Source organism: Panthera tigris, chromosome C2 (assembly GCF_018350195.1).
Source record: "Panthera tigris isolate Pti1 chromosome C2, P.tigris_Pti1_mat1.1, whole genome shotgun sequence".
Classification (NCBI taxonomy): Eukaryota; Metazoa; Chordata; class Mammalia; order Carnivora; family Felidae; genus Panthera; species Panthera tigris.
Window position 1 is genome coordinate 59180198 of NC_056668.1, and position 19929 is coordinate 59200126.

The following is a 19929-nucleotide window of genomic DNA, read 5'->3' on the forward strand; positions in this document are numbered from 1 at the left end:
ACCTAGTAAATGAGTTTAGCAAGATCACTGGATTAAGATAAATATAATAAAATCAGTGGAAAGAATTTCCACCTCTAGGAAGATGGAATAGACTTACATATTCTTATTTTTCCTGGCAAGCGCAAATAAAACCCCTAAACATTATATTTAAAAGATAAGTTTCTGAAAAGTGAAAAGAAGATAGACTACAAAGAACCTTAGGACCCAAAGAAGTATATGATGGTAAGATCTCTAGACTTTCTTTTTGCCTTATATATCTCAACTTGGAGCTAAAGAAAATAGCAACTAGAAACACCATGGGGTTTAGACAATAAAAGCCCAACAAAATCTTGCTCTTCCTAGCTACAGGATCAATAAAAGAAAAGAATAGTAAGACCGAAAACTTTTAGATAATAAATGCTCTGAACTCTAGCCACACAGCACACATACACACAAATGTGGCCTACCTCCGCCCTGCCAGCAAATGTCAAGTGGGGACTTTACACTTTTACCACCACCAGGTTTTAACAAAGCAACACAACCCCTACAGGGATGGTGTTAAAGGTGAGCCCTGGGAACAGGACTTCATCTCATTATGAATATAGAATATATCCTGCTAAAGTCAGAGAAAGCCAGCTAAAACTGAATGTATAAATAAGATTCAGAGTCTCATAACATAATACCCCAAATGTCCATATTATAATAAAAAATCATTTGTCATACAAAGAATCAGGATTATCTTAACTTGAATAAGAAAAGACAATTACTAGTTGCCAACCCCAACATGATAGAGATGTTAGAATAATCTGGCAAGGATTTTAAAGCAGCCATCATAAAGTGCTTCAACAACTGATTAGGAAGATGCTTGAAACAGATGAAAAAATAGAGTCTCAGAAAGAAATGAAAGATACAAGGAAAAACTAAATAGAAATTTTAGAACTGAAAAGTACAGTAACCAAATAAAACTTAATGAATGGGCTCAACACCAGAATGAAGGATACAGAGGAAAGAATCAATGAATTTGAAGATACAACAATAGAAATTACCCAATCTGAACCCCCCCCCAAAGACACTACAAACAAATAAACAACAAAAATTAAAAAGAAAAAAGCACACAAAGCCTCAGGGATCTAACATTTGTGATATTGAAATCCAAGAAAGGAAAGAAAAAGAGGACAGGGCTTCAAAAATCTATGTGAAATAATAGATGAAAACCTTCCAAATTTGGTCAGAGATACAAGCATACAGATTCAAGATGTTTTAATGAATCCCAAAAAGGATAAATTAAAAGATGTGCCAAGACACATAATGGTCAAACTTCTGACAACTAAGGACAAAAAAAAAAAAAAAAAAAAAACCTTGAAAGCAAAAAGAGAAAAATAATACCTTATATGAAGGGGGGAAACAATTTGAATGACAGAAGATTGATCATAAGAAACCATGGGGGCCAGGCCGACAGAAAGAAGCACAACACTTTTTGCATGTTGAAAAGAACTGTCAACACAGAATTTTATGTCTAGTAAGAATATCCTTCCAGAATGAAGACGAAATCAAGCTATTCACAGATGAAGAAAAACTAAGAAATTGTCACTGGCATACCAACCCTAAAAGAATGACTAAAGGAAGTTTTCTAACCATAAATGAAATGATAGAAGAGGGAACTCTGGAACATGAAGAAGGAAGAGATTAAAATGTTAATGGTGAAAATACTGGCAAAAACATTTTACATCTACTATTGTCTAAGTTATGTTTAATGTTTAAAAAACTGTGACACTGTCTGATGTAGTGCTAAAATGTGTGAGAAAATATTTATACAATTATATTATAAACAAAGGAAACAAGCGGCAATGGGAGGGGTAACGAGACATAAATGCAGGTAAGGTTTCTACATTTCATTCAAGCTGATAAAATGTCAACTTGTGGACCGTGTTGTGCATACATAATGTAATACCTAGAGTAAATGCTAAAAAGCTGTACAAGTGATATTCTCAAAAACACTATAATCACTTTGAAACTCTAAAATATTCAAGTAAACCACAGGAAAGCATGAAAAAGAAAACAGAAAACCAAAAAACAGAGAACAGAAAACAAAATATAAAATAGCAGATATAAGCCTGAAATATCAATACTAACATGTGTTAATACATAAGTAAATACATGTGTAAATCATATAAGTGTAAGTGGCTAAATACAACATTGAAGAACTGAGATTAACTGAGTAGGTTAAAAAAACATTACTATATACTGCCAATAAAACACCAACTTCAAACCGAATAATATAGGTAGGCTGAAGAGCATGAAAACCGTTCGAATACTGAATTCTTTCCCCCTAAGATCGGATACAAGTTATAGATGCCAGCTTTCCCTGTTTCAACATTATACTAGAAATTCTAATGAGTCCAACAAGAAAATAAAGGGAAATAAGGCAAACAAATTACATTAGAAATAAAATTGTTCTTATTAAGAGATGACAAGATTGTCTACACAGAAAATCCTAAGGAACCTACCAAAAAAACTCTCAGAATATGACACTTCAGCAAGGTCACAGGATACCAGATAAACATATAAAAATCCATTGTATACTAGCAATGAACATGCTTTGAATAACAAAGCACAATATCATTTACAATTGCTAAAAGAGTAAACTGTTTATGTCTAATTCTAACAAAATATGTGTAGGACTGAAAACAAAACATTGAAGAAAGAAATTCAAAGATCTAAATAAATGGAGAATCATACCAGGTCTATGGATTAGAAGACTCAACATAATAAATACATCAGTTCCACCCCCCAAACTGATAACACAGGTTAACACAATTTCTATCATAATTCCAGCAAGACTTTATTTGTAAATACAGACAAGATTATTCTAAAATTTATATAAAAGGCAAAGTAACTAGAATAGTTAAAACAATTGAGAGGACCAATTTTAGGACCTATTACATAGCTACAGTAATCAAGACAGTGTGTTATTGGCAAAGGGATCAATGACACTTAATAGTCAAATTATGAACCCAGAAGTAGACCTACACAAAACGCCCAGCTGATTTTTGACAGAGGTGCAAAATTGCAAAACAAATTCAATGGAGGAGAGAGAGAGACTTTTCAACAAATGGTGCTAGGGAAATAGCACATCCACAGGCAAAACAAACAAAAACCTAAAGCTCACATCTTATACAAAAATGAACACCAAATGGATCATAGACTTAAATGTAAAATGTAAAATTATAAAACTTTTAGATAAATAGGAGAAAATCGTTGGGAACTAGGCCTAGGCAGAGTTCTTAGACTTGACACCAAAAACAAGATTCATAGAAGAAAAAATTAATAAATTGGCTTTAAAAAGATAAAAACTTTTGCTCTGCAAAAGACCATGTTAAAGGAATGAAAAGACAAGCTACACACTGGGAGAAAATATTTGAAAACCACGTAACCAACCAAGGACTGATATCTAGAATATATGAAGAACTCTCAAAACTTAACAGTAAGATAGTAAACAATCTTATTTGAATATGGGCAAAAGACATGAAGAGATATTTCATCAAAAATATATGTAGGTGGCAAAAAAAAATGTAAAAAATGTGCTTGTTATATAAAAGTACTTCATGCCAGAGTTTTTTTAAAGTCAACTTAAGATGACTAGACATCTAAAAATGAAAGCTAAAAACTATATGTTAGATGAACATAAGGAAAAATAACTTGTTGGGATTGAAAAGAATTCCTCAATCCTTAAAAAAAATCCCTGAGTGTATTCACAAAATGGAATTCCTGGACCCCAAACCCTAAGAATCATAGAAGTTCCACCAAGGTATCACCACTCTGAAAAATCCAGCTGATCTGTCTTCAATATCTCCATCTCTGTTTCTATTCAAAAATATTTTGGAACTCATATTAAAATGAAAGAGTTTAGGGGAAAAAAAAGAAAACTTACAGTTCCTCCCATTCCTTTCTTCGCTGCTGAATCTTAAGTTGGGCCCTTTCAGCTTTTAATATAAGTTTCCTCGTTTTCTCAATTTGATTTTCCACCATAATTTCACTTAGGGTTTTAGGCCGAAATTTCTTCCCTTTGTCTATAATTGATTCTTCTGGTACATTAATACTCTCACCTGTACAGAGAGTCAACATTTTTCTTTTATTTGTTTTCAATTTTTTTGAAACATCAAAATGAAATTCTCAAATATGTTTTAACCCTGCCACATTAAAACAAACAGAATACACTGAATCTGTAAATCACATTATTTGTTAAACAACTACCATGAATTCAATCCCATAATATGTATTTTAGAATACCATAATAAAGAGATATAAGTCACGATATTTGCTCTAATGTACATTACTGAAAAGTTGGCAAGATAAGACATATATCAAGTAATTTGAAAACAAGGTAAATAATGAGGGGGCACTGATAGATATACTGGGAAGTTGGGTAGGAACGCTTGTGATATGGTGGGAGAAGGAGGAATCAGCGAGTCCTATTTGACATATGTAATTTGAGGTGACCTATAGTGATTACAGTGGTCTGTGGCCAATTAAAAAAGTAGTCAGGAACACACAATCAAACCTATGATTTAAAATTTTTAAATTAAATATCTACTGAGGCAATTTCTTAATTCATGTTCAAGCTATGGAGAAATATACTCTAGAGATACTTTGGGGGGAAAGTTAAACAATAATATGGGATGGTCATATAGTTATAACTCACCATTTCACTTTTCATATTTCAAATATACGGTAATATGGAAAAGGAAGAGTTTAATGTGGCTTGGGTGGTCATGGAAAGACTTTATAACAAAAGTATAATTCAATCTGGAATCTCTAAGAACTGGTAGAATTCAGAGAAGAGAGGAGTGAATTGGTCATTCCAGTCAGAGCCTGGGTCTAAAAGTATCTGGCATATTTAGGGAGCATTAAGCAAGACAATAGGCTAAAAACACCAGTAGAACAGTATGAAAATGCACTAGGAAACAGAATTTGTAGGAAACAGAATAGGAATATACTGTGGAAGGATTAAATACCAGGATAATGATTTCAGAATTTATCCCAGAGGCGGAAAGGAGCCAGTAACGTTTTCTCAATAAAGAGGATAAACAGCATTAATGTCAGTACCGTATCATGGGGACTAGTTGCAGTGCCTTTTATTTATTTTTGACTGGGCTCTACAAGTCATTCCCAGAATTCTTGTCTTCCTCTTACTCATCTGCAGTCACCCTGAAGGCAGTTACAACAGGCAGGCCACAGAGATTAAGTACATTTCACGCCTGAATTCTCAGCTCATCATTCTGTTTAAAGCATAAGCACTTAGAAGCTGGTTTGAAATGCTCTACCCCCACTCTCTGGGATGGAGCCCAAGAATCTGTAAAGAAACACTGCCTCGAAACCAGCAACTGGGGAAATCTTAGATTTAAGAAGAGTTAAAAGCGGGAAGTAAGAAATTAGCAGCATTAGGTATTCTTTACCCACTTCAGTCACATAACCAGGGTGGGTTTTCCTTAGCAGCCTGCATCAAAGACCTGGTGTGAAGCATTTGCTGGAGGAACATGGCCTCTCATTCTCAGCCAAACCACTCACATCTAGCTCTCTTGATTATTATCCAAGGGACTAAGGAAAGGGAAATAACAGAGTGAGCTCAAGTCACCAGAACCAGAAAGGGTTTGAAAGTTCTGCCCATAAAAATATTATTCAGTTTTGAAATCTTAATAAGGATTCAAAGACTTTCTGTCATTTAAGCTACCTGTATCTTTCTGGCTATCCTTTCTTCCAGCTCCCTCTTTTTCAAATCTCTCCAATTTGCTTGTTCTTCTTTCTGATTGACTCGGTCGTTTGGACTTGGAGTACTTAGAGGGCTTCACAAGCCTATAGGAGGATATCTTGTGATCACTTTGTATAGCGTGAACCACAATTGTATCACTTTCCAATGAATCACGAAATCTGAAAAAAAAATAGAACAAGTATTTGCGATCATAGCCATTTTAATCATTTAATTATACCATTTTAGTCATTCTGCATGATTAAGTAATAAAATAGGACCACAATAACTATGCTTATAAATGATACTATATTGTGTGGATCCAAAGTTGGAAAATGCATTAACCAACAAGAATGTGATAGAAGTTGCACAGGACTTTGTTAAAGAGCAAGTAGAATTTTCTAATTAAAATATTAAACAACTCATTATTAATCAATATATAATGCCATTGTTTGGCTAATATGTAAAAAAACAAAAATTTTTCAGGTACACTGTAATTTAATGGTAAATGGATCTTAAACTGTAAGAAAATGTACTCTACTGCCTGTTATCTCATGAGATACCTATTATCATATGTATACATATATATATATATATCTCACATGTTACCCTATTTGCTTCTATAAAAAATATTAAACTCAAATTCATACTACTCTCCAGTTCACTTTTCTTTTATAGCCCAAAGATATTTGTTCTTTATCAATTAATGCTTAATTCTTGCTATGTTTTTGTCACTGGTTCATAATTATTTTCCCATCTTTTAATTTTAGAATTTAACTTATGTATATAGTAATTATTCCTAGTTTATCTTTCTTATTATTTTTCTAATGCAATCCTTTTAACTCTATTTCTTCTTTTAAAATGGCTTACTATTTCTGATTTTCCCTTTTCCCTCATAGCATAGTACCTTTCTCATCACTATAAAACTTTATTTTCTTGCCCACTGGAGTTTTACTCTTTAAATTTTAGTCTTGTCATGAGACACAGATAACATGAAGGGAAAATATGCATGGTTTTGATCCCATAAAAATATAAAACTTATGCACAGTTAGAAAAATGTGAACAACGTTTAAGGCAAATGGCATTGTAGGATAAAGCATTTGCAATATGTATAAAAGAAAAATACAGAAGTAGTGAATCAAATTAAGAAGAAAATCAGAACTCAAAGGAAAATGAACAAGGAATCTTCCTCTGAAGATTAAATATAAATGAACTATAAACATACGAAAAGAAAGGTTCAGAAGACTAATCCTCTGAAGAACATCAGTGTATGAAAAGAAGTGCTTAACTTCACCAATAATCAGAAAAAATGCAAATGATTTAACCGAGAGTTATCACATTTGCTCTATTAGATTGGTGAAGATGAAAACACTGGTACTACCCAGTGTTACTCAGTGGTACCACTTTATTCTCTCCCCTAATCCCATCAGATATCTAGATAATGTGTTTCCTTCCATATGTTTGTTGAAGATGCAAAGCTGAGGAAGGAGGATGCAGCCTGGAAGGGAAGGGAATGCCAGGAATTAAGGAAACAAGTATTTGAGGGCCAGAAGACTGGGGAGGAAGAGCTTCCACCTGACAAGGAAGAGGATGGGCAATTGGGTCCTAGAGCTGTGGGTACATATTCCCTGCTTCCAACAGCCTCTGGGGAAACAAAAGTTCCCAAGGATAATGGTGGCATGTGCATTTGATTCTGGGAACAGGAGTTTCTGGCCTCACCAAAAACTGCCTGCTCCAGCAGAGCACAGAAGCCATAGAATCAAACAAATGAAAGAAGCAAGCAGCCTGGGACAATGAGCTGCGCTGGTTTGAGTCAAGATTCATACTTGCAATATATATACACTTACAAATATAGTATGCATATTTATTAAAGCCAAACATAGGATACTACGTCGAAGGTTCTTCCTGAGAGAACTTATAAGGTACTTTCATCTCTTGATAGGTAGTCATCTAGATACCATTCCAAGATTCAAATATTCATGGATTTAATATCAGGTAACAAGCCATGAATCACAGAGCAGAGTTTCAGAGAAGAAACTGCTGCACAGGAAGAGAGCTCTGGAGATCTGCAGACGTCTCTCTTCTAGCCTTCAGGTAATTACTGATCACCACATGCATGTAAGGAGTCTACCTGAGGCTGGGGAAAGAATCACCAGAAGAGAACACAGAGAAATCCCCAGACCTCACACAGGTCGAAATAGCTTGTTTTCCCAGAAGCCCAATAATACATGGGAATAGGATTTTGTCCACTCAGGATTTTGTCTTAGTAGTGAGGAAAAATCAGCTCTAAAGGCTGCTTGACCCCCACCAACACAGATTAAAAGCAAGCCTCAAAAACTCAGACTACTTCTAAGTAATTTAACTGAATCCCAAAACAAAGTTCAAGAATATTTAAAAGTATAAAAAATATCGAGCACCCACATTGTGAAATTCATAATGTCTGGCATCCAATCTAAATTTTTCAGGAAGGCAAAGAAGCAGAAAAATATAACACAAAATAAACAAAAATTTTCAATTAATAGAAACAGACCCAGAAGACTGCCTATCTATCTATTATCTATCTATCTATCTATCTATCTATCTATCTATCTATCTACCTATCTATCTACCTATCTATCTAGCAGACAAGCACATTAAATCAGTTGTTATATTTTATATGCTCAGGACAGTAGAGGGGAAAGCATGAGCATATGTTTTTTAATGTTGTTTTTTTTTTTTTGAGAAAGAGAGACAGAGCATGAGTGGGGGAGGGGCAGAGAGAGAGAGAGAGGGAGACACAGAATCCAAAGCAGGCTCCAGGCTCTGAGCTGTCAGCACAGAGCCCAGTGTGGGGCTTGAACTCACGAACCATGAGATCTTGACCTGAGCCAAAGCGGGATGCTTAACCAGCTGAGCCACCCAAGCACCCCAACATGAGTGTATTAAGGTAAACAAAATCCTTACCTGTGATACTAGGAAATCAGTAAGTAATGATTAATAAATTCATGGAAATAGATTATTGAGATGTATGGTTGTAACCACTAGAAGAGATATTAAAAGTGTATTCTTTTCATGATCTATCATATTTATGGATTGAAAGACTCAATATTTATTTTTAAAATCTCTTATATTGAAGTTGATCTATAGATTCAATGTAATTCAGTCAACATCTTAGCAGGGTTTTTTGATGAAAATTGACAAGTTGATTCTATTTAAAGGACCTACACAATATTGAAGGTGAAGAACAAAGCCACAGGATTTACAATATCAAATGTCAAGAATAATTAAAATAAAAGTTCTGAGATATATTATATATATATGTATTGACCTGATTTATGACAAAACTATCAATGCAATCTAGTGAGGAAAGGATGGCCTTTTCAACAAATGATACCAGGCCAGTTGAGTATCCATATAGAAACAAATGATGTCCATCTTAAACCTCCCCCCAGAAAATCAATATAGATAATGGCAAAACAATGGTGCTTTTAGAATAAAACATAGGAGAATTAGTTCATGAATTGGGAATTGGCAAATATTCCTTAGTTACAACATAAAAGCACCAACCATAAAGGAAAATATTGATAAAATGAACTTTATCAAAGTAAAAACTTCTGCTCAAAAAAAGCCACCATTAAAAGAATGAAAAGGAACACCACAGATTAGAGCAAGATATTTTACATGCATGCACACAATGTGTCATATATATACAGTGTCACAAATACCTGTGTCATTTATCTACAAGACAAAAGACTCCTATCTAGGAGATGTGAATAACTCTTACAATCCAGTTTTAAAAACAAAAAAACTTCAAAAAATACCTAATAAAAGAAAATACACAAATAACCAAGAAGTATAAGAAAAGAAGCTAAAAATAATCACTCACCAGGGAAATGCCAATTTAAATCACACTGAGATACTATGATAGAATGGCTGAAATTTAAAGAGATGAGAATATCAGGTGATGGCAAGCATGAGTGTTATGGTTGAATTGCGTCTACCCAGAAAGATACTTTGAAATCCCCCAGTCAATCAGAATGTGACCTTACTGGAAATAGGGTCTGGACAGAGGTAATCAAGTTGAAATGAGATCATTAGAGTGGTCCTAATCCAACATGTCGCTGTGCTTATAAAAAGTGGGGACTTGGACATGCACAGAGGAAAGATTATGTGGGGAAAACAAAGAGAGATAACACCACATAAAGGCAGAAGATTTGGAATAATGCATCTATAGGAAGGAACACCAAAGTTTGCTGGCAAATCACTAGAAGCTTAAAGAGGCATGGAACAGATTCTCCTACCCAGGTCTCAGAAGAAAATAATAAATAGTATTTTTCATGGAACTAGAACAAATAACCCTAAAATTTGTATGGAATCACAAAAGACCTCCAATAGCCAAAGCAATCTTGAGAAAAAAACAACAAAGCTGGAGGTATGCCAATCCCAGATTCCACGATATGCTACAAAGCTATAGTATGGTACTGACACAAAAATAGACTCATAGATCAGTGGAACAGAATAGAAAGCCCAGAAATAAACCCATGCTCATATGGTCAATTAATCTTTAACAAAGGAGACAAGAATACACAATGGGAAAAACAGTCTGCCCAGCAAACGGTGCTGGGAAAACTGGACACTATATGTAAAAGAATGAAACTGGACCACTTTCTTACACCATACACAAAAATAAACTCAAAATGGATTAAAGATCTAAACAGAGATCTGAAACCATAAAACTCCTAAAAGAAAACATAAGCAGTAATTTCTTGGACATCACCCTCAGCAACATATTTATGGATATTTATCCTGAGGCAAGGGAAACAAAAGCAAAAATAACTGTTGAGACTACAACAAAATAAAAAGCTTTGTACAACAAAGGAAACAATCAACAAAACATAAAGGCAACCCAGGGAATGAAAGAAGACATTTGCACATGATCTATCCGATAAGGGGTTAACATTCAAAATACACAAGGAATTTATACAACTCAGCACCAAAAAACCCGAACAGTCCAATTTAAAAATGGGCAAAGGATAGGGCACCTGGCTGGTTTAATTGGTAGAGCATGTGACTCTTAAACTCAGGGTGATGAGAGTTCAAACATCAAGTTGGGCATAGAGTTTACTTTTTTAAAAAATGGGCAGAGGTCCTGAATAGATATTTTTTCAAAGACAAAGCGATGGCCAACAGACATGAAAAGATGCTCAACATCACTAATCACCAGAGAAATACAAATCAAAACCACAATGAAATATTCCTTCACACCTGTCAGAATGACTAGTATCAAAAAGAAATAACAAGTGTTGGTGAGGATGTGGAAAAAAGGGAAGCTTCACATACTATTGGTGGGAATGTAATTTGGTGGAACCATTGTGGAAAACAGTATTGAGGTGCCTCAAAAAAATAAAAATAGAACTACTATATGACCCAGTAATTCCACTACTGGCTATTTACCCAAAGAAAACAAAAACACTAATTTGAAAAGATATATGCTATGCTACAGCAGTAGTATTTGTAATAGCCAAGATATGGAAGCAACTCAAGTGTCCATGTATAGATGAATAAAGAAGTTGTGGTATGTGTATATTACACACACACACACACACACACACACACAATGAAATATTACTCAGCCATAAAATAGAATGAGATTTTGCCACTCCCAACAAGCTGGATGGACCTTGAGGATATTATGCAAAGTGAAATAAGTCAGACAAGAAAGACAAATGCCATAGATTTCACTTACATATGGAATTTTTTTAACAAATGAACAAACAAAAACAGACTCAAATACAGAGAACAAACTGGAGGGGAGATGGGTGGGTGGATGGGTGAAATAGACAAAAGGGATTAAGAAGAGATTAATAGGGGTGCCTGGGCTGGCTCAGTTGGTAGGACATGAAACTCTTGATCTTGGGATTGTGAGTTTGAGCCCCTTGCTGGGTGTAAAGATTACTTAAAAAAAAAAAAAAGAGGCAATTAGAAACTTCCAATTACAAATAAGTCATGGAGATGAAAAGTATAGCATAGGGAATATAGTCAATAACATTGTAATAGTGTATGGTGACTACACTTATTGTGGTGAGTACTGAGTGCTACATAGAATTGTTGAATCGATATGCTGTTCATCTGAAACTAATATAACATCAAATGCCAATTATACTTCAACATAAATAGATAAATAAAACATATCTCCCCTCCAAGAAAATGCACCCCAACTTAACCAACACTTTGATTTTGGACTTCCAGCCTTCATAACTTTTGACTGTTATTTTAAGCCAACCAGTCTGTTGTACTTTGTTATGGAAGCTCTAAGAAGCTAACACAATGGGGATCAATGGGAATTCTCATACACTGATAATCATGGTATAAAAATTGGTTGAACCATTTTTGGAAAACTATTTGGCAGTATCTAATAAAGCCAAACATGCATATAATCTTGACCCAGCAGTTCCACTCCTGATTATATAACAAATAAGTGTTTATGTCCACCAAAAAGCATGCACAAGAATGGTCATAGACATTCATCATAGCCAAGAAGTAGAAATAACTCAAATATGCATCAACAGTAGAATGGATAAATAAATCATGGTATAAGCATTAAGACTATTGCAAAACAATGAAAAAGAATAAGCTACTGCTACCTGCAACAACATAGACAATCTTAGGCATGATGCTAAGTAAAAGAAGCCAAATACAAGATTTAGTACTGCAACATTCAATTTGTATGAAGTTCACAGACCAAACTACTGTGATAAACATTCATCTCTGGAGAGTAGATATTTACTGGGAGGGGGTCAAAGGTAACTTTTTGGAGTGCTATAAATGTTCTTAATTGGAGTAATAGATATATATATATATGGATATAGGTAGATATAGATATATACGTATGTATATATACACACACATACATATATATGTATATATATGCATATATATAATTTATTAAGCTGTTCAGTTAGAATTTATGCATTTTGCTGAATGTAAATTACATCTCAAAAAGGCAAAGAAAAAGCAATTTCCTCTGAACAGTCTTATTGGTACATGAGAGAGATTAGACAGGAAGTTGTTGGCTTTCATTATAAGTCTTTAGATTTTATTTTTGATTTTAAGATGTATATGCTCATGTGTTAACTAGATATAAAATAATTTGCCAAAAAAAAATAATTTGCCAAAAACAGAAAATAAATATGTATTTCATAATTTGGTTTGTAAAAAATCTAATTTTTTATTTATTAAAAAATTTTTATTGTATTATTTTTTTTAATTTTCATGCCAGTAGAGTTAACATACAGTGTTCTATTAGTTTCAGGTGTACAATATAGTGATTCAACACTTCCATACATCACCCGATGCTCATCATAAGCTCCTTAATCCCCATCACCTGTTTCACCCATCCCCTCACCTACCTCCCCTCTGGCAACCACCAGTTTGTTCAGTTTGTTCTCCATAGTTGAGTCTGTTTCTTGGGTTGTCTGGTTGTTGTTTTTTTTTCCTTTGCTCATTTGTTTTGTTTCTTAAATTCCGTGAGTGAAATCATATGGTATTTGTCTTTCTCTGACGGACTTATTCAGCTTAGCTTTATACTTTCTAACTCCAATCTATGTCATTTTAAATGGCAAGATTTCACTCTTTCTTATGGCTGAATACTATTCCATCTTCTTTATCTATTTATCAGTTGATGGATACTTGGACTATTTCCATAATTTGACTATTGTAAATAATGCTGTTATAAACACAGGGGTGCATTTATCCCTGTGAATTAGCATTTTTGTATCTTTTGAGTAAATATTCAGTAGTGCAATTACTGGATCATGGGATAGTTCTATTTTTAACTTTTTGAGGAACCTCTATACTGTTTTCCACAGTGGCTGCACCAGTTTGCATTGTCACTAGTGCACAAGGGTTCCTTTTCCTTCACATCCTCACCAACATTTGTTGTTTCTTGTGTTTTTTAGTTTAGCCATTCTGACAGGTGTGAGGGGATAGCTCATTGTGGGTTTTTTCCCTTTTTACAACGAAAATTTTTAGTACACATTTTTTCCAGAAATTTGACTAAAAGAAAATGCATAGCCATGGAAAAATTAAGGCAGTTAATCAACAAGGTTGATTATAAATACACATATGTGTACATATATGTAAACTTTAGACCCTTTATAAGAAAAAATTTCACAAGTTCAAAAAAATTGCAAAAACAAATCTCTCCTTGGTTACAAATGAAACCTTAACGCACTTTTTTGAGAAATTTTTATCATACATTCTATAATTATAATCCAATAAAATTAGAAATAAATAATAAATGTTTACCTTAAAACCTTAATTGCTTGGAAATGAAGGAATATATCTTAAATAATTCTTAGCTCAAGGAATAAAAGCTTAATTACCGACTATCCAGAAATAAGTTAAAAATTGCAAAACCTAGGGAACACTGCAAAAATCCTCAAGGGAATATACGTAGCCTTAAATGTCCCTGTAGTTAAAAGTATAAAGAAAGGAACTTAATGTCCATCTCAAGGCATTTTTTCAATGTTTATTTATTATTTCTGGAGGTGGGGAGGAGAAGAAAGTGCTGGAGCATGAGTGGGGAAGGGGCAGAGAAAGAGGGAGACAGAATCTGAAGCAGGCTCCAGGCTCCAGGCTCCAAGCTGTTAGCACAGAGTCCTACACAGGGGTCAAACTCACAAGATCATGACCTGAGTTGAAGTAGGTCGCTTAACCGACCGAGCCACACAGGCGCCCCATCAAGGCATTTTTAAAAACAGACATAAAATCAAAAGAAAATAGGTGAAGGGAATGCTTAAAGCTAAAATTGGAATTAATGAAATGGAAAAAAAAGAATTAAAAATAGGATAAATAAGTCCACAACCTGATTTTTAAAAAGTACAATAAAATAAGTAAGTCCTTTAGAAGCTTGATTAATACCTTCCTGATGATATACTCAATATGTGTTGTTTTTTTAAGATTTAAGTAATATGGGGCACCTGGGTGCCTCAGTTGGTTGGACATCCAACTTTGGCTCAGGTCATGATCTTGTGGTCCCTTCTAGCCCCACATGGAGCTCTCTGCTGTCAGTGTAGTGCCCACTTTAGATCCTCTGTCTCCCTCTCTCTCTACCCCTGCCCTGCTTGTGCATGCATGCACACATGCTCTTTCTCTGTCTCTCAAAAATAAATAAACAAAAAAGAGAAAGAGGACACCTTCCTTACCTCACCTTGACCTAGTGGGGTCACTATAAATATGTATCAAAAAATTCTTTTAAAAAAATAAAAATAAAGATTAAATAATACAAATTTGGAAGAAAAATTTGAAGACTTTATGTATAACTTAGGCTTTGGAGAGAAATTTTTAGCCAAGATGGGAAACCCAAAATATATTAAAGGAAAGAGAGACATATTTAGCTATATATACATTAACATATATCGCTTAGAAAAATATAGCATCAACAAAGTTTATAGGAAAATTATAGATAATAAAAAATATTTGAAACACACATGATAAATAACAAGTTAATGTCTATTACACAAAGAAGTTCTAAATTGGTAACAAGAAAATATCCCAATAGAAAAATTATAAGAATATTAAAATGCAATTCACAAAGGAGCACATCTAATTGACTGGTAAACACTAAAAATGTGCTAAGCATCCCTAGTAGTAAGGAAAATGCAAATTAAAAAAAAACAATTAGCTATATTATTTTACATCCATCAGATTTAAACTTTAATAGTGTTAGCCTCAAATGTTGGTAAGAATGACAGGATAAAGTTATACACATTGCTGATGGAAATGTAAAAAGTTGCAACCTTTTTGGAAAGAAATATGGCAACAGATTTTAAATTAAAAAATGCATATACCCCTTTGGTCTAGCAATTCTACTTTTCAAAGTCTACTCTGTAGAACTAAAAGAAAGCATTAGTATGTAACAATATATATATGTAGGTATATTAAAGCATATTATTTAATATTAAAAAACAGAAGTAAATGTTCTTTGATATGGGTATGTTGAATATATATATTTTTTTAATTTTTTTTTAACGTTTATTTATTTTTGAGACAGAGAGAGACAGAGCATGAACGGGGGAGGGTCAGAGAGAGGGAGACACAGAATCTGAAACAGGCTCCAGGCTCTGAGCAGTCAGCACAGAGCCCGACGCGGGGCTCGAACCCACAAGCTGTGAGATCATGACCTGAGCCGAAGTCGGACGCTCAACCGATTGAGCCACCCAGGCGCCCCTTGAATATATTTTTAAAGAGAAAGCCTCTTATTATGGAAAGTTTTAACATACATAAAGGTAGAGGGCATAATATAGTGAATTCCTACAAATTCATCAAATCATATTAAAAAATTATCAACTTTTATCCCCCAATTTTATGTATCTATCCCTTTGTTTTTTTTTCTTCTTGGAATATAGAAACATATTTCACCCATAAATACTTCAAATAAGAATTCTTTTTAGAAAAGTAACTACCACAATATCATTATACCTAGGAAAGTTAATAGTAAATATTTAATATCCAATATCCACTTGGTGTTCAAATATTCTTTGATTCAAAAATGCTTTTTTACAATTGATTTATTTGAATAAGAATCCAAATAAGATCCGCACATTGGTGGATACTTTGTTGGTATATTTCTCAAGTTTCTTTTACTCCATCCCTCTTGTTTCTTCAGGCAATGTATTTGTTGAAGAAACTTGGTTTTTCTGTAGCATTTTCTTTTTGTTGTTGTAGTTTCAAGTTTTTATTTAAATTCTATTTAGTTAACATACAGTGTTAGTTAGTTAGTTGTTAGTTAGTTAGTTTCAAGTCACTGTGATTTTGATTTGAATTCCCCTAATGATGAGTGATGTTGAGCATCTTTTCATGTTGGCTATCTGGATGTCTTCTTTGGAGAAATACCTGTTCATGTCTTCTGCCCATTTCTAAATCATTTTTTGGGTGTCAAGTTCAAAAATCTAATAATTAAACAAATTTCCCAGAAAGCTCAAGAAGATATCAGTAGCAATGACAGGAATATTCCTGGAGACTTCAAGAGTTAGAAGGTACTCAGGGTATTTCTTACCTGATCACTTCAATTAAGCCACTATGAACAACTTCATTCAAATACATGTTCTCAAACATCTTAACTTGCAGGAAATATGGATCCTACCTGTTCTGTAGCTTCATGAGGCCAAGTTGATGTTTCTCTTTTTCCCATGCTAATTCTTTTTCCACTTGTTGAATCTTATGAGCTGTTTTTCTGCCAATCTCAGCACGAATTTTGGAATCTAGATCAAAATCCTGCAAATAAGTAGATTTATTCATCGAAATGGGTACTTTCATCAATGTGCATTATCAATCCTATTTCATACACAGATACAGAATCAGTTTTGCACTCAATTTCATGTTGCATTATAATTTGCTCCCAGACATCATTAATTCTCTCTGTTCTAGAAAAAGAAAAGAACATACTTTTCATCTTCCACAAAATATGGAGAAAAGTTCTCAGAAATCATTGACAACACTGTAAATAAAGTTGTATCTTAAAAGATTTTGCCCACAGTAAAAGCAGTGAATGATAACAGAATATTTGGAGAGTATACAGAGTTTTTAAAAAAAAACTTCCACCACCCCAAAGCCACTACTGGTATATAACCAGCAGGGCACAGGGTAGAAGTTCATGGCACCACTTCCCATGTGACCCCACCCAGGAAAGACAGCTAAGTCTTTGGTGTCTTCTTGAGGTCACCAAATTCTAGCTGAATGTCTGTCATGGGGGGAGCCATTCCTCCCATAAAGATACTTATGGGAGGGGGAGGGTCATGTTTTTTACCTGTACCCCGGGAAAAATACCAGGGCCCTCATTCACACTAAATTGTAAGTAGTAGTTATTCTTTCCAAGGGTGTATCTGTTTTAAGTAATGATGTATGTAAAAATGCTTAGCCATAGAACTCACCTCAGGTGTTCTTTATTTTGAATTATGTTACCCATATTCTGTAAATGTCAACTTTTTTTTCTCATTTTATTTATTTTTGTAAGACAGAGTGAGAGAGGCAGAGCATGAGCAGGGGAGGGGCAGAGAGAGAAGGAGACACAGAATCCGAAGCAGGCTCCAGGCTCACACTGTCAGCACAGAGCTCGATGCAGGGCTCAAACCCCTGAACCGTTAGATCATGACTTATGCCAAAGTTGAACACTTAACCAACGGAGCCACCTAGGTGACCCTGTCCAGGTTTTTCTTAGTAAAATAGCATAAACATCTTTTAACCATTATGATTTGGTCTTTTAACCAATACCATGAGTTAGCCATTATGATTTCACCAGAGCATTTTTCACATGGAATGGACTAGGTGCTTCAAGAATTATAGGTCATAGGATGATAAATTCTGGCTATTTATTTGATTAGTTCTTGACAGCAATTCCACTTAGGAAGAAGTACACAGTGGAAAAAAATCACTAACACGTAGATGGAAGCTTTGTGATAAGTCAGAAAAGAAAAACATTAATACAAAATTAGCTTAAATAATTTGTTAATCGTCCCCATAGCTACAACTATACTAAGTCATTTTTCGGAAACTTTGTGGGACAACCAGGTACTATCTTTTTGATAGATTTGTTGATTTATAGAAATGGAATCACAGAGAATCAAAATATATGCGTACTTATACAAAGATTAGATATCTTGGCTAGGTACACTAAGGGTTGAAAACCAGATTCAAACCTGTATTTATATATCTTGTCACCATAAGAAAAAAGAAAAGCGAAGTACCTAAATCCAGAAGTAAACTCTGTTATATAAAGAGGTTCTTCTATATCCAAACCAAGTTGTAGGTCAAATTCTATGGTATTTTAGCTGCTGCCAACACACTGGCCAGATAAAGGGAAGTTTAAAGATTTTTTAAGTGTTCCTATTTATCAGAAAAATCATAGTCTTGATCCAAAGAAATAGTGTATGTTAAAAGTCAAATTTAATTAAGGCTTACTGTTCGCTTAAACTGCATATGCTTTGGTAATTCTTTATTCATTTCCAGAAGTTGCTGAAATTCATTCCTCAAAGCTTTGAGTTTTTCTCTCTTCCCAGCTTTTATTTCTTCCACTTCTTTCATTAACTTATCATGTTCTCTTTTTCTTCTAGCATTCTCAATACTGAAAACAGAAATTTAAAAGGATAGTAAGATCCAGAAACAGCATAAGAGGAATCAGGACTCAATAATTTGGAAATTCCATTGGCTTGGTCAACTTCTATAAAATGTTGTTTTGCAACAGCTCAAGGCTAGTATTTATCAAAAATTCTCATACCTATAGGCTTTGGGATCTTCAATATCTTCTGGAATTGGCTCTGCTTCAATTCCAAACTGTAGAAAGGGGAGAAACGGTTAACACTTTTAAATTGCATATTTCTCTTAAAATATCTAACAGGAAGTAAACTGAGCTTTTTCCCCCCTCTGCCAATTTCTAATAATTATAGGCTTGCAAGGTACTTTCACAGGAAATAATCCAGGGAAAACTAGGGGGAAAATTGTAGTTGACTAAATTTATTTGTTTCTGCTTGATTTAAAGAGGTACATAGAAAAAGTCTTAAAACCTAATATGCATGCAAAATGTTAATATCACCATAATTCCCCTTCAAAATGTGAATTACTAATATCATGTGTTATTAACAAAGGATACATGCAAAATTTCCCAGGTCATTTATTTTAAAATGCTATTTTTTTAGCATATCCCCTTTTATATATGCTTAATTCTCCCCCCAATACCTTATGTGTATACAGGAAGGTTTTAAAATATATTTTTTAGGGGCAACAGGGTGGCTCAGTTGGTTAAGTATCTGACTTTTAATTTTGGGGTTTTTTAAAATTTTTTTTAACTTTTATTCATTTTTGAGACAGAGAGAGACAGAGTATGAACAGGGGAGGGTCAGAGAGAGGGAGACACAGAATCTGAAACAGGCTCCAGGCTCTGAGCTGTCAGCAGAGTCCGACGCGGGGCTCGAACTCACGGACCGCGAGATCATGACCTGAGCCAGTCAGCCGCTTAACCGACTGAGCCACCCAGGCGCCCCTCTGACTTTTAATTTTGACTGGGGTCATGATCTAACAGCTCATGGGATTGAGCCCCACATCAGGCTCTGCATTGCCAGCATGGAACCTGCTTGGGATTCTCTCTCTCTCTCTCTCTCTCTCTCGCTCTCGCTCTCGCTCTCTCTCTCTCTCTCTGCCTCTCCCATGCTCATACCCTCTGTCTCTCA

General features: G+C 34.4%; 1 protein-coding gene across 7 annotated transcripts in view; it reads right to left on the bottom strand.

Annotated features, from left to right (window-relative positions):
* CFAP44 (cilia and flagella associated protein 44) overlaps positions 1-19929 on the bottom strand; it is a 158714-nt gene that overhangs the window by 67075 nt on the left and 71710 nt on the right. For all 7 annotated transcript variants that reach the window (XM_042998754.1, XM_042998752.1, XM_042998753.1 and 4 more), the window contains exons 20-24: positions 18981-19036; positions 18665-18827; positions 16851-16981; positions 5711-5907; positions 3911-4085 (exon numbers count right to left, since the gene is read on the bottom strand). In XM_042998754.1, coding sequence (XP_042854688.1) covers positions 3911-4085; positions 5711-5907; positions 16851-16981; positions 18665-18827; positions 18981-19036 — 722 coding nt within the window. The remainder of the gene's footprint in view (positions 1-3910; positions 4086-5710; positions 5908-16850; positions 16982-18664; positions 18828-18980; positions 19037-19929) is intronic.